The following is a 17543-nucleotide window of genomic DNA, read 5'->3' as shown; positions in this document are numbered from 1 at the left end:
TGCATAGTTTTTAATCCAGGAACACCACTACCAGATTGTAACAGTAAGCACCCTGACATACACAAGGGGGCCTGCTATCACAGTTTCTTTAATCTGCTTTTCTAAAAGGAAAGAACTTTTGAGGGGTTAACAATCACTTTAATCAAGCACATATATTATTCAGTTAGTTCAGGGGAAAAAATCAGCACTCTGAACTTCACAGAAAATACAGAGATATCAAAAGTCAACAGACATGTTTCCAAATGTCTGTCTGTTAACATACATACATCTTTATCAGAGAGGGCAGCACAAACATCTGGATTTTCAAAACTAGGGGTTATTTAGTTGCTTCCCAGAGTTTCATCTGGCACACAAACCTTCTTCCAAAAACTAAGCCTCAAAGTAAAACCGCACCTCAGAGTCTTCATAGACTTCTTAGAGCCAGAGGGCATCACATTCCTTGAGAAACAGTACCTCATTAACAATAGGTATGAGTCTCCCAGGACCATCGATGGATGGGAAATATCCTCCTCAATCACCTTATTCAATCAGAGGCACTTTTTATTAAAAAAATAGCAAAAGATCCTACTTTGCTTGTCCTTACAATCCACCCTTCCTTACAATCTAAATGGCCCTGGATCTGAACAAAAAGAGGCAGTATACTTCTTGATTATACTAAAACAAAAACAGTAAAAGGTCCAACTTTACTTGCCATTACATAGGTCTGTATAGCAAAGAGATCATGAAATAGGGAAAAGGACCTACATGTGCAAAAATATTCACAGCAGTCTTATTATTGGTGGCAAAATATTGGATATTGAGGGGATGCCCATCAATTGGGGAATAGCTGAACAAGTTGTGATATATGAATGTAATGGAATAGTATTATTCTACAAGAAATTATAAGTAGGCAGATTTCAGAAAAAAACTTGAAAAGATTTGTACAAACTGATGCAAAGTGAAATGAGCAGAACAAGGAAATCATTGTACATAGTGTCAGCAACATTGTGTGATGATCAAGAATGAATGACTCAGCTCTCCTCAGCCCACAATGATCCAAGACAAGTACAAAAGACACACAAAGGAAAATGCTATCTATATCCAGAAAAAGAACTGATGGACTCTGAATGCAGATTGAAGCATTTTTCATTTACTTTATTCTTTTTCCTGTTTTTTTCTTTTAATCTGTTTTTCCTTTCACAACTGTGACTGTGAAAATGTTTTACATGATAGCACATGTATAATCTATATGAAACTGTTTACCATTTTCAAAAGAGAGGAGGGAGGAAGGCAGAATAATTTGGAACTCAAAATCTTGTAAAAATGAATGCTAAAAATTGCCTTGACATGTGAGGAGGGGGAATATCATTATAAAAAGCTAACAGTCAGAAATAAAGGCTCAAAAAAGATGCCATACACATCTTTTGAGACCTCAGCTAAATGAAAAATCTAATCTATCACTTGTAGATATTCACAAATTTTTATTTCATTAGGAAGTAATTTTCTCCACCCTTTTGGAATCTTACCTTCTTTCAAATAACTTTAAAAATAATTCTGAAGTAACCTCATAATTGTGCTTTATCTGTCATAGATTTCTTTTCTCTAGATATCTGGTCAGGTCTAGCCACTCTTCTTGAATCAGACTTGTAAAGTACCATTGCTCTTGCCTAACAGAAAACAGCAGAAACTGAGCTGAATGAATCCATATGTTCCACTGGTGGTGCTAATTTAAATAGAAATACTGATAGTTCTGTCCTATTTCATATCTGTTCATTTTCACTTTTCTAATTCCATAGATAAATGCTCTCAGAATAATCTGGTTTAGGCTTCAAGTCAAAAAACCTACAGGTTTATTTTCTCTTCAACTGCTTTTCATCGTTTTGTGAAGCAAAATTTAATCTTCATCGTCTTCATCTTCTATTCTCTTCCTCCTTAAATTATTTGCAATTTGTGTTTTATTTTAAAATAATAATTCTCTTTTTGGCAGAGATCATGTTTCCCATTTGATGTTATTTCTAGGTTCTTTTGGCCTTCTTTTTGGGGCAACTGTTTTGTATTAAACTTCTGAGAAATTATTTATATTCACTGCCTACCTAGTATAGTGCTTACCATATAGAAGTACTTAACACATGCTTGTAAACTGGATGAATGATATGTCCATTTCTCATCTTGGGGAATTGATAGCTTGTTTAATCACAACAGGCTATAGCTGATATAACCACTGTCTGTTTTGCATCTTTGTTCTTTCTTCTCCTTTGTATCAATTTTGACCTCTATTCTGGCCAGTCCATAATCTGAATAAACATAGAAAACTAATTCTGAAATTATTGTAACAATAGTAACCAGTCAATTTCTTTTCTGTTAGGATAATATCAGTTCTATTTTTAAAAAATTTTGATAATTTCAAACAAGTTTCTCCCATGCAAACATTAAAATCATACAAGACTCAATGACCCATACTACCCAAAGGAACAACTTTGTTCAATAAGCAAGCATCAGCATTAAGTTAATCGTAAATAGTGAGGCATATGCTCACCTAAGGTATTTGCCAGTGCTATGTAGGATGTCCTGCACTGAATCCAAACAGAATAGAGATTGTATGTAATGAATAATTTCAAATGCTCCTAATTTTGGATGACATTGTGCTAATTGTGTCAAGCCCTGGAATATGAAAAAGGCCCCTTGATGGAATCCAAACTTAGTCAAAAGAGACTGGTCTAAGAATCTACACTGAAAAAGTGGGTGCAAAGTAAATACTTCCTAGATTCTACATAGTTCAATGGGTAGCCCCATCTACTTGGTCTATCTATATCTTTGTAGATGTGTTTATATGCATAGACATATACACACACTGCCTGGATGGACACTGAAAGACAGCAATGCACTGGGCTCATAATTATTAGGAAAAGGAGATCCAATTGGATCTCATTTGAGAAACTACATGGCACTTCCAATGATCTCACTACCACAAAAGCTCTTTTTATAAATGCCAATATTCTGTCAGGAATGCCATGTGGTGACAGTGATTTCTTAAAAATCCAAAAACCAAAAACATGATTTCAGAAGGATCAAAACTGTAGATAATTCCAAAGGCCATGGAAATATGCATGGTGAACATAAGACATTCAGGCAATAATGACTTTGATATAGTTAAGTGATATGAGAGACATTATCAAAGACATGTATAAACATAAAAAGAGGTGGGCTAATGTTGTATTGAAAATTAAAGCAGAGAGCATTTTGGTTACACTGGTTCTCAAATATTTAAAGAACCAGGAGAATTCTTCACTGTGTTTCCTGGATCCTCTATGAAGATTTTATGAAATGACAAGAATAAAGTTCATGTAGAATGAAAAGGTATGGAAGGATTAAAATATGAGCCAGTGCACCTAAGGTATTTGCCAGTGCTATGTAGGATGTCCTGCACCGAATCCAAACAGAATAGAGATTGTATGTAATGAATAATTTCAAATGCTCCTAATTTTGGATGACATTGTCATAATTGTGTCAAGCCCTGGAATATGAAAAAGGCCCCTTAATGGAATCTAAACTTAGTTAAAAGAGATTGGTCTAAGAATCTACACTGAAAAAGTGGGTGCAAAGTAAAATCTTCCTAGATTCTACATAGTTCAATGGGTAGCCCCATTGAATATGAATATGAAAATATGAACAAGTATTCACAATGATAAGATCATAGGTCCATCAAAGTATTTCATAATATTATTCTTGTATTGATTTGTATTTGTCAATGGGCATATTTTTAAGGATAGTTGAAGAGCAGAAGACACATACTACAATTCTCATGAGTGACATGAAGATGATTTCATAAAGAGAATCAACAGAATCACTAGAGTACAAAGCTTCTATGGGATAATCTTTAACTTAAAATCAAATGGTGAAAACTGCAAATAGAAATCACCAATTGATGTTGGATGGCATGCCTACATGAACTGCTTTCTCTATTGCAGTCATAAATAATTGTTTTTCTTTTCATAGCTGATGTTTGTGGACATCTTCACCCTTTCATAATGATAATCAGTTTCAATTATTGTTGTTCATTAAGTGTTCCATGATGTAAGTTGTTCTTTTTCCTCTAGAAACTTTTCTTTTTTTTTTCAGTTCACACTTTAATTACTGTACCTTTTAGACTTGTCTGAGGCATTTACATTTGCTCCATTTTTTAAGAGAAGATCTACCATGTCTTGATTATTTTCTCTAATTGCAAGCAAAAGTGGTGTATAGCCTTCCTGCAAAAATCATATTAAAGATATTGTTATAGTTTGCAAGAATTCTATATATCCTTCAATCCAATTTCAAGCATTTTGTGAACATTCTGTAAACTTGCTAATGACATACTAAGGAAGTATGGTACAATGGAACTTTGGAGTGAGAAGAGCAGGGCATAAATCCTGCTTCTGTTAGTTAATTCCTGGGTGATCATAAGTAAACTATTTTACTTCTCTGGGCCTTAGTTTCCTCATGTGTAAAATGACAGAATGAAACTAGAAAGCCTCAGGGATTCCTTCCCGCTATCAATTTGTGATGAGGACATTGAAACCCAGGATTGGTAAGAGATTCTTTCATATTATTTCAGGAGTATCTTCCTTTCATGCCATGATCTATTACTGTCTGCATGCAGGCAACCTAATTTCCTCAGAACTCAGCCAAGCTAAAGCTATTCCCTAGTCAGTTTTAAAGTCGACTGGTTCTCTTTACCCATTCCCTTTGAGTGTGTACAACCAACCTCAAAACTCATGAAAAAAAGTGGTTAAACCTGGAAGAAAGTCATTCTCTTGGCATTTTCCCTCTCTTCTCAACTCTCTTAATGTGTACTTTATGTTTTTTCTCTCTCAAGCGGCAGTGACTAAAAGTTAAACCTTTTCTTAAAAATCAGGAGTTATTCAGTAGTTCTACAAAGGAAATGTTATAGTCTTTAGAAAATAGAAAAAAAAATCCCACATAACACAAGAATTTGTTCTTGTGAAAATTTTGTCTGTGTAGTTTTATACTTAGTATGAACAAATTTTAAAAAGAATTTTTTAAAATTGTGGTATTTCTACATGACAAATTAACATTGGTATCATAAAGGCTTATATGTAGAAAAGTATTGCAGGCAAATATTTGGTGGAATCATTGCATTGCATTGCATAGCAGACTTAATATATCATGCAAAGAAAATTCTAGAAAGACAGCTGTGATAGAATGGATAGAGAGCTAGCATCAAAATCAGTATGACTTAGATTCAAGGCCTGCTGCTGACACACATATACTACCTGGATGGCCTTGGGAAGTCACTTAACATTTCAGTACTCCAGGGAATTCCCTAAGAGAAAGTTTCTTAATTTTTTTTCTATCATGTCACCCTTTTCAGAATAATGTTTTTAAATGCCTAAAATATGTAGAATGAAAAGGATGTCAATTACATATAAAGTTGTTGTTTTTTCTTAAACTTAATATATCCCAGGTTAAGAATTCCTACTCTAAAATTAAATCATAGAAGAGTTCCAACATTAATGAAATCTCTTTCTTTGTTTCTTCTCCCCATTAGAAAATTCCAAAGGCCAATGAACTTTGACTACAGAATTATTTTAAGCTGTTTTCATTAGGGAAATGCTTCCATGATTATATGAATCATATAATGATAATATGATAATATATTATCATATCAATGTGAATTGAACACTACCTGATAACACATTTTAATTCATAAAATAATTTATTATAAGAGGTTGGCTTCTACCTTGTTTTTTGCTTCAATATCCGTTTTATGTCTAAGCAGCTCTGCTGCTATGGCTGTGTTCTGTACAAAGGCAGCATAGTGAAGTGCAGTGTTGTTGTCGGTGTCCACAAGGTTAGGGTCTGCACCATGTTCAAGCAGGATAGTTGCACACTCTTTCTGCTGACACTGTACAGCCTGCCAGTATAATACAGAAAAACGGATAACAAATATTCTAATATAAAATTTAGTTTACTAAAACATAATTAGTGATATTTGAATAGGTTAATAAAGCATATTTTCTTGATCAAAGAAAAAAATTAAAATGCATTTCATTGACCAATTTGGTTAACTAATGCATACCTTAATTAAAGGTGTTTGACTATCATTGTCACGCATATTCAGCTTACAATTTCTCTCTACCAAGAGAGACACAACATCTGGATATCCATTAGCACAGGCCAGGTGTAGAGGTGTCCTATGGAAATGAGAGAGTTATGTGATTACTTAATGATGTACTACAACAAACAAAACTGTACAATTATTATGTAGTGTGATTTCTAACATAAAATGCATTATTATTCTTATTACTTCACTGTAAATCACTGCCAAAATAAATATGTCACCACTATTGTCACCTGAAGAAATCTAAAATATGCATTAGCTCTTATTGCTGGATATGGACAAAATTGCCTGGGGGAATATAACAGCAGATAGATTAAGATTTTACTACAGACTAGCATGGGAAGTTGGCCCAGTTTCTCACCTCCGCTGGTTCACCTCTCCTTAGGCAACCTGATGGTCCCTTAGAGCTTCAAACTCACCATACTGATGCCAGCCTTAGTGCAGGCACCCCACTGGCATATCCCAATGCAGCTCAAAAGAACTCAAGAATTCAAAAGACCTGCCAGTCTTAGATTCACTGGCAGCTGGACCAGGAGAACACTGTTCACAGTTACTGCCACAATGTGTAATGACTGACTTTGATAGACTTGACTCTTCTCAGAAATGTAAGGTTCTAAGACAATGCCAAAAGATTCATGATGGAAAGTACTATTCACATCCAGAGAAAGAATTACAGAGTCTGAATGCAAACTGAAGGATACTATTTGCTCTCTCTCTCTTTTGTTTTGTTTCTTCTTTCTCATAGTTCATTCTATTGCTTCTAATTCTTCTTTGCAACATGACTAGTGCAAAAATATGCTTAATGTGAATATATAGAGAGAGCCTATATCAGACTGCATTCCATCTTGAGGGGAGAGGGGGAAGGGAAGGGAGGGGAGAAAATTTGGAACTCAAAAACTTGTGGAATTGAATGTTGTAAACTTAAAAATAAATATATAAAAATAATTATTACTTGCAAAATGTAATCAGTGTTTGTTGAACAGCAAGCTCCCTGATGGTGGGGAAAGACCTTATATAGCACTGCATTTCTCTCAATATATGCATACATAGGGCATTGAACATAATAGCTGTTTAATGTATGCCTGTTGAATAAATGACTGAAGTGTAAGAAGAAAAAAAAGGGGGAGAGATGAAATAAGTCTTTGATTACAGAGACTGTGAAGGGAACTTTAAAAAAACTTTGGAACTTGTCCATCCATTCGGTTTACACTAATTTTCTCTTTCTTAATCCAAGTGTACCTCATACTTATTAGCGACAATTAAGGTAGGATTTTTTTTTACTCAGAAAAAGGATTAAAAAATCAAAGAAAAGGGAGACAGCCTAAAAGAACCTGGGTGGATAGAGGTATTCCTGGGAAAGAATTGGCAGAGAGAGGGAAAGGAATTATGTACATTTGGGAAACAGCTTACGCAGGAAACTGAGTTATGAGTAGTGAAAGAAACCAGAAATGAAGCCAAGCAACACCAAATGCTCACATTAGGGGGAAGGAAAGTAAAAGACACAGATGCTGGGTCAACCTTCAGGCTCCTTGAATGGCATCAAAGGTGGGGGGGTATAACTTGGTTGATGTGCATTTTGAGGGAGAATATAACCATAAAGATAGAGTGATGAGAAGAGTCTGTGACAGTTTTCGATCTGAATTCACATGTAACTGATGTTTGCCAATACAACATTCATCCTCCTTGGAGTTTCTCTTTATATATTAAGTACAGTTCACCCTGGAGTGTAAAGTGTGTTCAGAGAGGAGTAGTACCTTTGGTGTGATGGTTACCAAGACCTTTTCAGGGATGCTTTCCACTTTCGGTGTCCACCTATTCTACCCAATTCTTACCTGTGGCTGCAAGAAGCTGCATCATGTGCAGTGGCCACAACCTGGTAAACTATTTCAGCAGTTGGGCCAAACCAGGTTGAGGGTAACCAAGGGGTCTCAAACCCATTGGTGAGTTAGGGGGGTGTCTACCCCAAGCATGAGAAGACTTCCCCTGGTGGAATGGGCATATGAGAACAATTTGTTCCAGTGGCCATGAAGGCTGCTGAAGCAGGCGATGTGGAGTGCTTAGAGCTTGGTTAGACACCAAAGACACCAAAGTCATCCACTGCATCCTGAGTCATCATCAGTTGTCTTGATTCTGTCCTGCCACTGAGAGAATGAGGTTGACAACTTTGTGCAACTCTGCCTCACTTAGATCCAATTTACGCATGAGTCAAAAAACATCACCCATAACATTTTACTATTATAGCTATCTCAAAGTCCTGTGGTGACAGGCAAGTGATGAAGCAGAAGGTGCAGATACACTGGGAACTGTAGTCACAACTCTGCATACAGGTGGCCCAGGCCACAGGGTCATTTCTCACTGGAAGCAGCATTGGGATTCAGCAGCCCCCTGGGTGTCTGAGCAGCCTTTTAAGGATTGCACTGCTCACCTCCTAGTGTGAGGAATGGGGCTAGTAAAGGTGCTGTAAAAGTTGTCTGCTTACCCAGCCCTGGCCTGATTACTATGGCATCCCACTCTGTGGTCAAAACACATGCAAAAAATGAACAAAATACACAAAAACATCTGCAAAGATGATTCCACTCACCATCAGCACATGGAATGTGCACATACTTATAGACAACACAAAATTCAGTAGAACTGAAATTATTCTTATTGCAAGAGAACTCAACAGATATTGCATCCAAATAGCAGCCCTGACTGAAACCAGGCTGCCAAAGGAAGCTAGATACATATTTTTCTGGAGTGGCCAGAGTGAAGAGGAGTATCATGAAGCTGGTGTAGATTTTTCAATCAAAACTAATCTCATCAGCAAGCTGGTATGCCTGCCAAAAGGAGAGAATGACAGGCTCATGACAATGTGATTGCCACTTGCGGGAAAAAGTCATGCCACTACCATCAATGCCTATGCTCCCACCATGATGAACCCTGATGAAGTCAAAGAAAAATTTTATGAAGATCTAGACCCTTATCATCAATGTTTCTAAAGAGGACAAATTTATAATTCTGGGTGACTTTAATGTTAGAGTAGGCTCAGACTATCAGACTTGGCAGGGAGTCCTAGGGAGGAATGGAGCTGGAAATAGTGACAGCAATGGTCACTTACTACTGAAGACTTGTGCACTGCATGACCTTCTCATCACCAACATTGTTTTCCATTTACCTAAATGCAATAAGACTTCATGGATGCACCCTCCTAGAAAACACTGGCATCTAATAGACTATGTAACTGTAAGGAGAAGAGACAGACAAGATGTGAGTGACGAGGGCAATGTGTGATGCAGAATGCTGGACTGATCACAGATTTATCCTTTCCAAGCTAAGAATTTGTATTTATCAAAAGTGCTGCCCCCAAGGCAAAATGACTACCAGAATAATTAATGTCAACAAATCAAAGCTCTTCTCTGAGTGTGAACAGTTTGTTGCTAAAGTGGAGGGAAAGTTGAGCCAACACACAGTTGGCAATAGTAGAGCACAAAAGGAATGGACACCTTTCAGAGATTTGGTGTACAGCACTGTATTTGCTCAGCTGAGTCAGAACACTCGCAAATACCAAGACTGGTTTGATGAAAATGATGGGGAAAATTAGAAGTGGCTAAATGAAAAATGACAACTCCACAGGATTTGCCAGAGTTCATTCACCTCTAAGAAGACAGCATTTAATTCCATCAAAAGGAAAGTAAAAGCACAGCTTAGAGAGATGCAGGATACCTGGCTCAGTAAGAAGGCAGATGAAACTCAGTTTTATGCTGAGAGTAACAATCCAAAGAGCTTTAATGATTCCCTGAAAGCTATTTATGGACCAAAAACCTATGGTGCATCACAACTATTCTGCTGATGGAGCCACATTGATTAGTGATAAGGACATGATCCTAGAGAGATGGGCTAATCACTTCCATAGTGTTCTCAAGAGACCATCATCAATCAATGCTCAGGCCACTGACCATTTAGCTCAGGTTGAAGTCATTCCCTCCTTAGTTGAACTTCCAACTGAAGAAGAGGTTTTGAGGGCCATTAGGCTCCTTCATGTGGCAAAGCACCTGGTGCTGATTCTATTCCAGCTGAGATTTACAAGGTAGGGGGTCCCATTGCTCATACAAAAGTTGACTGAAATTTTCCAGGTTACATGGCAAGAGGAGGAGTTCAAGGATGCCTCCACTGTCTATCTCTATAAAGGTAAAGGGAATAGATTGTCCTACGATGATCACGGGGGAGGTCTCTCTCTTAGTCATTGCTGGCAAGATTCTTGCTAGAGTCTCGTTAATAGGCTGATCCTTCACCTGGAAGATGGTCATATACCTGAGAGGCAGTGTGGCTTCAGAAAGGGCTGAGGAAAAGTCAATATGATGTATGCTGCCCGACAACTCCAGGAGAAATGTCAGGAGCAGAACAGAGGTGTGTACACAGCATTTGTAGATCTGACCAAGGCCTTTGATACTGTTAATCATAAGGGCTTATGGAAAATTATGTCAAAATTTGGTTGCCCAGAGAAGTTCATCAGTATTGTACATCAGTTTAATGATGGCATGCTTGCTGGGGTTCTGGATAGTGGACAAAACTCCCATGCCTTCCTAGTCACCAATGGAGTGAATGATGGCTGTGTGCTTGCTCCCATACTTTTTTTAGCACAATGTTTTCAGCCATGTTGTCAAATGCTTTCAATGAGGATGAACATAACATCAAAGTCAACTACTATACTGATGGTAAATTCATCAATTTGAAAAGATTACAAGCCAAGATCAAAGTGGAGGGAGTGCTAGTGCATGACTTTGTGTTTGCAAATGATTGTGCACTCAGTGTGGTTTCTGAAGCTAAGATGCAACAAAGTATGGCTCAGTTCTCTGCTGCCTGTGCTAATTCTGGCCTAACAATTAACACCAAGAAAACACAGGTGCTCCATTGGCCACCATCATACCACCATACATGAAACCATCAATTACAACAAATGGAGAACTTCTGAATGCTATGGAAGTGTACTTGGTAGTGTACTTTCCAGGGAGGTACACATTGACAATGTGGTCGATGCACACATTGCCAGAGCCAGCTCAGTGGGAGGCTCCGAAGAAAAGTATGGAAGGGAAGAGGTATTAGATTGATTACCAAACTGAAAGTCTGCAGAGCTGTTGTGCTGACCTCATTGTTGTATGCCTGTGAAACACGGACAGTATACCAGTGCCATGCCAGGAAACTGAATTGCTTCCATTTGAACTGTCTTAGGAAGATCTGAAGATCACCTGGCAGGATAAGGTACCAAACACTGAGGTCCTTACTTGAACTAAACTGCTAAGCATTCAAACTATGCTTCAGAGAGCACAACTCTGATGAGCTGGCCACATGCGCTTGCCAAAAAAATGATTTTATGTAGAACTTCCATGGGGCAGGCAACCACATGGTGGTCAGAAGAGGTGATATGAGGATACTCTCAAGGTCTCTCTCAAGAACATTGGAATTGATTGTGTGACATGGGAGATACTGGCATAGGACCACTCAGCATGGTGTGCCCACATCAGAAAAGGTGCTGTGGTTCATGAGCAAAGCAGAATTGAAACAGCTCAAAGGTAATGTAGGATGAACAAATTTGGGGTATCCACCACAAATGTTCATATGGACTATCTGTGCCCAATCTGTGGTGGAGAATTCCAGGCTCCTATTATTAGTCTGATCAGCCACAGTCAGACACATTGAAACTTGACATTATCATGGTGATGTCATTTTAGTCTTTTTCGAAAATGAAGGACAATAACCAACCAACAAACTGATAGTTCACCTTAAAACTAGGAAATAGGGGGTGGAGCCAAGATGGCGGAGTAGAAAGATGCACATACACATAGCTCCGAACCCACAATCCATAGAACATCTGTAAATAGCAACTCACTGCGAATTCTGCAGCACCAGAGGCCACAGAACATTGGAGCGAAGGAGATTTCTGTTCCAGAGGGACCTGCAAACCTGGGTGCCGCAGACTGGGAACCAAGCACGGCCCTGCTGCGCCCGCGGCACCAAGAGGAGCAGATCCGAGCGGGCTTCAGGGATGGGATCTCCAGCGGCCACGCGGGTCCCTCCACCCACAGGTGACGGGGGTCGGTGAGAGGGTCTCTTTGGTGGGTTGAGAGGGGAGTGGGGTGCCCCCATAACTCAGGCCCCCTTGGGAGGCCGCAGCTGAGGCGGGAGCAGACCTGGGCTCCCCAAGCAGGCAGGAGCCCAGATCCATTGTTGAAGGTCTCTGCATAAACCCCCTGAGGGAACTGAGCCTCTGGGGCGGCCCTGCCCCCACCTGAGCACCTGAACTTAATCTCACACTGAATAGCAGCCCTGCCCCCACCAAAAGCCCTGAGGCTGGGAAGCAGCATTTGAATCTCAGAACCCAAGCGCTGGCTGGGAGGATCTGGAGGCGAAGTGGGTGTGAAAAGAATATTCAGAAGTCAAGTCACTGGCTGGGAAAATGCTCAGAAAAGGGAAAAGAAATAAGACTATAGAAGGTTATTTTCTTGGTGAACAGGCATTTCCTCCCTTCCTTTCTGATGAGGAAGAACAATGCTTACCATCAGGCAAAGACACAGAAGTCAAGGCTTCTATATCCCAGCCCATTCAATGGGCTCAGGCCATGGAAGAGCTCAAAAAGGATTTTGAAAATCAAGTTAGAGAGGTGGAGGAAAAGCTGGGAAGAGAAATGAGAGACATGCAGTCAAAGCATGAACAGCAGGTCAACACCCTGCTAAAGGAGACCCAAAAAAATGCTGAAGAAAATAACACCTTGAAAACTAGCCTAACTCAATTGGCAAAAGAGGTTCAAAAAGCCAATGAGGAGAAGAATGCTTTCAAAAGCAGAATTAGCCAAATGGAAAAGGAGATTCAAAAGCTCACTGAAGAAAACAGTTCTTTCAAAATTAGCATGGAACAGATGGAGGCTAAGGACTTTATGAGAAACCAAAAAATCACAAAACAAAACCAAAAGAACGGAAAAATGGAAGATAATGTGAAATATCTCATTGGAAAAACAACTAACCTGGAAAATAGATCCAGGAGAGACAATTTAAAAATTATGGGACTACCTGAAAGCCATGATCAAAAAAAGAGCCTAGACATCATCTTTCATGAAATTATCAAGGACAACTACCCTGAGATTCTAGAACCAGAGGGCAAAATAAATATTCAAGGAATCCACAGAACACCGCCTGAAAGAGATCCAAAAAGAGAAACTCCTAGGAACATTGTGGCCAAATTCCAGAGTTCCCAGGTCAAGGAGAAAATATTGCAAGCAGCTAGAAAGAAACAATTCAAGTATTGTGGAAATACAATCAGGATAACACAAGATCTAGCAGCTTCTACATTAAGGGATCGAAGGGCATGGAATAGGATATTCCAGAAGTCAAAGGAACTAGGACTAAAACCAAGAATCACCTACCCAGCAAAACTGAGTATAATACTTCAGGGGAAAAATTGGTCTTTCAATGAAATAGAGGACTTTCAAGCATTCTTGATGAAAAGACCAGAGCTGAAAAGAAAATTTGACTTTCAAACACAAGAATGAAGAGAAGCATGAAAAGGTGAACAGCAAAGAGAAGTCATAAGGGACTTACTAAAGTTGAACTGTTTACATTCCTACATGGAAAGAAAATATTTGTAACTCTTGAAACTTTTCAGTATCTGAGTACTGGGTGGGATTATACATGCACACACACACACACACACACACACACACACACACATAGAGACAGAGTGCACAGAGTGAATTGAAGAGGATGGGATCATATCTTAAAAAAATGAAATCAAGCAGTGAGAGAGAAATATATTGGGAGGAGAAAGGGAGAAATGGAATGGGGCAAATTATCTCTCATAAAAGAGGCAAGCAAAAGACTTATTAGTGGAGGGATAAAGAGAGGAGGTGAGAGAAAAACATGAAGCTTACTCTCATCACATTCCACTAAAGGAAGGAATAAAATGCACACTCATTTTGGTATGAAAACCTATTTTACAATACAGGAAAGTGGGGGATAAGGGGATAAGCAGGGTGGGGGGGATGATGGAAGGGAGGACATGGGGAGGAGGGAGCAACTTGAGGTCGACACTCATGGGGAGGGACAGGATCAAAAGAGAGAACAGAAGTAATGGGGGACAGGATAGGATGGAGGGAAATATAGTTAGTCTTATACAACACAACTATTATGGAAGTCATTAGCAAAACTACACAGATTTGGCCTATATTGAATTGCTTGCCCTCCAAAGGGAAAGGGTGGGGAGGGAGGGAGGTAAAGAAGTTGGAACTCAAAGTGTTAGGAACAACTGTCGAGTAATGTTCTTGCCACTAGGAAATAAGAAATATAGGTAAAGGGGTATAGAAAGCTATCTGGCCCTACAGGACAAAAGAGAAGATGGAGACAAGGGCAGAGAGGGATGATAGAAGAGAGAGCAGATTGGTCATAGGGGCAATTAGAATGCTTGGTGTTTGGGGGGGGAGGGGACAAGAGGGGAGAAAATTTGGAACCCAAAATTTTGTTAAAATGAATGTTAAAAGTTAAATAAATAAATTAATTAAAAAAAAAAACAAAAACAAAAAACTAGGAAATAATTATCTGGTTGACATACCACTTAGGCTCAACTGGGAAGGATTCTCTTCTTTGATCACAAGTGAACACATTTAAAAGTATCTCAACCTTAAAAAGAGAGTAACTTTTTTTATATTAGTCATGTTGCATAGATGAATTAAAATTAATGGGAGAAACCATGAGAAAAACCAAAAACAAAATAAAACATAGCACAAGAGAAAATAGTCTGCTTCATTCTATATTCCAATTGCATAATTCTTTCTCTGGATGTGGATGGCATTTTGCCTCAAGAATCTCTTGGGAATGTTTTAGGTGCTTGCATTCCTGTGAAGGACTATGACTATGAGAAACAGTCCTCCATGCTGTGGCTGTTACTGTGTACAATGTTCTCCTGGTTCTGCTTATTTCACTCAACATCGGTTCATTTAAATACTTCCAGGCCTCTCTGAAATCCTCCTGTTCATCATTTCTTATAGTAGAATAGTATTCCATTCCCTAATTGAAGAGCATCCTCTTGATTTCCAGTTCTTGGCCACCACAAAGAGAGCTGCTAAAAATATTTTTGTAAATATGGGACCTTTTCCCATTTTTATGATCTCTTTGGGATATAGTCCTAAAAGCAATATTGTTGGGTCAAAGGGTATGCACATTTTTGTACCCCTCTGAGTATAGTTCCAAATTGCTCTCCAGAATGGTTAAATCAGCTCACAGATCCACCAACAATGAATTAGTGTTCCAACTCTCCCATATCTTCTCCAACATTTATCATCTTCATGTTTTGTCATGTTAGCCAATCTGATAGGTGGGATATGGTACCTCAGAGTTGTTTTGGTCTTTTGCATCTCTCTAATCAATAGTAATTTGGAGCATTTTTTCATATGACTATAGATAGCTTTAATTTCTTCCTCTGAAAGGTGCCTATTCGTATCCTTTGACTATTTATCCACTGGGGAAGGAACTAGCATTTTTTTAACTATGTAGTGATTGGTTGTAGGATTTTTGTTTTTCTTTAGTTTTAGACAACATTTGTATTTTAAGGAAAAGATTGCCTACACTCATTTCCATTATCATTACTCTATTCAAATGATTTTTAACAATCATACCAACAAGATTTAATAGTCTCTGATAAAAGTCCTATATTCTTCCTATGCAAATCAGCCTCAGGACCTACACATATGTGTGTGTGTATGAATGTGTGTGTGTATATATGTCTTTTTAACACTCTACAGTCTGGCTTCTAAACTTTCCAAAGATACTAATGCTCTCTTAACTGCTAAATCTAACGATCTTTTCTCAATTCTCACCCCACTTGAACTCTCTGAAACCTTTCAAACTAGAACCCTCTTCCTGATTATTCCCTGCTCTCTGGGTTTTGTAGCACTACTCTTTCCTGGCTCTCCTACTAATTATCTGATCCCCTCCACAATCTCCCTTGTGATTACTCTTCCCATTAGACTGACCTCCTAGAATGCAGAGACAACCCCCTCCTCATTTCTTTGTATCTGTTGTGGTTAGCTGGGTGTCTGACACATATAAAACATGATTAATAAAAGCAGAAATTAATTTTCTGCCTTAATGCTTTTACACTCCATATATCATGGCCATATTTCACCAGATGGGGCAGCTAGGTGGCCCAATGGATAAGAGTCAAAGAGGCTCATCTTTCTGAGTTCAAATCTAGCCTTAGATAATTATTAGTTGTAGGGCCCCATGCAAGTCACTTAACCCTGCTTGCCTCAATTTGCTCATCTATACAAGGAGCTAGAGAAGGAAACGGCAAACCACTCCAGTACCTGTGCCAAGAAAATCCCCCAAACACCTTCACAGATAGTCAGGCAGAACTGAAAGACTCAAAACAATATTTCACTAGAAGAGAGTAGCATTTGCTCCTACCTTACCACTGAGAAAGAGTAAGTCAGTTGGATGCAAGCTAACAGTAAAATGGGCAGGCAGGAGCTGATTAGGGAAGATGGCAGAGTGAGATTTGGTATTCACCTAAGCTCTAAGACAAACTCCTTAAGATACTTCTAAAAAGAAAATGTGAACAAATTTCACAGTGCCAGAATCCACTAGGAGACAGTGTGGCAGGTTTCCAGCCCAGGACAGCCTGGAAGGTCAATGGAAAGGAACTGTTGCATGGAGCTGGAGGAGCAGAGAGCCCACAGTGCACAGGCTGTACCAGCATGGACCTTGCTATAGCAAAGCCAACCAGGAAGCTCTGGGCAGTCTTAAGCAGCAGCACTGCAGATTCTCAAACAGGATGGGAGTCCAGTGGAACTGAGCAAGAGAGAAGCGCAGAACCCCAGGTAACAGCAGCAGCACTCCTGAGACTATTAGCCTGCAGATTAAATGTCTGTAAGACACCTACATGAATTTCTAGGAGCCAAGATGGTGCAGTGATCTGTAAATGCTCTACCCCTCCTCTTGTTGACCTTGAAAAATTAAGAGAATATTTCCCCAGGAAAAATCCTGGAACAGTGGGATGAGCCTAGGGGTAAATAGTCTCTTAGCCAGAGGGGCTAGGAAAATCACAAAAGGGGGATCCCCCTTGCTATGGCTGAAGGGGACCAGTGAAAGACTGTGACTGTCCCAGACAGCCACACTTCATCAAACCAGGAGGAGATCTTGAGCCCCAAGGGGGTGGAGCCCTTAAGTGCCAACACCAGGACCCCAGGCATGCCTTTGCACAGCCAGAGGAATTGGGAAGACACTAGCACAGATGGGGGTTCACCAACTGCTGAGCCTGCCTGTGCTCTAGCTAAGGAGAAGAGACCTCTTGCAGCTAGATCACCCCTTTCCCACACTTCATGCAGTAAGGTCCAGGACAAATCCAGGGAAATTCAGAAAGACTTCACCTGGCCTCTGCTTTGGCACACCATCCAGTTCAGCACAAGGTAAGCTAT

At 39.3% G+C, this 17543-nt stretch overlaps 1 protein-coding gene across 6 annotated transcripts in view; it reads right to left on the bottom strand.

The window, feature by feature from the left end:
* LOC140533320 (ankyrin repeat domain-containing protein 26-like) overlaps window positions 1-17543 on the bottom strand; it is a 100946-nt gene that overhangs the window by 76754 nt on the left and 6649 nt on the right. For 5 of the 6 annotated variants that reach the window (XM_072652916.1, XM_072652920.1, XM_072652918.1 and 2 more), the window contains exons 2-4: window positions 6059-6173; window positions 5720-5893; window positions 4120-4226 (exon numbers count right to left, since the gene is read on the bottom strand). In XM_072652916.1, the coding sequence (XP_072509017.1) occupies window positions 4120-4226; window positions 5720-5893; window positions 6059-6173 (396 nt within the window). Of the gene's footprint in view, window positions 1-2088; window positions 2177-4119; window positions 4227-5719; window positions 5894-6058; window positions 6174-17543 lie in introns of those variants that run through there. The other variant, XM_072652922.1, reaches the window with a different exon arrangement.

Source organism: Notamacropus eugenii, chromosome 3, assembly GCF_028372415.1.
Source record: "Notamacropus eugenii isolate mMacEug1 chromosome 3, mMacEug1.pri_v2, whole genome shotgun sequence".
NCBI lineage: Eukaryota > Metazoa > Chordata > Mammalia > Diprotodontia > Macropodidae > Notamacropus > Notamacropus eugenii.
Note: the sequence above shows the minus strand (reverse complement) of the source record. Positions and strands in the feature narration are given on the sequence as shown.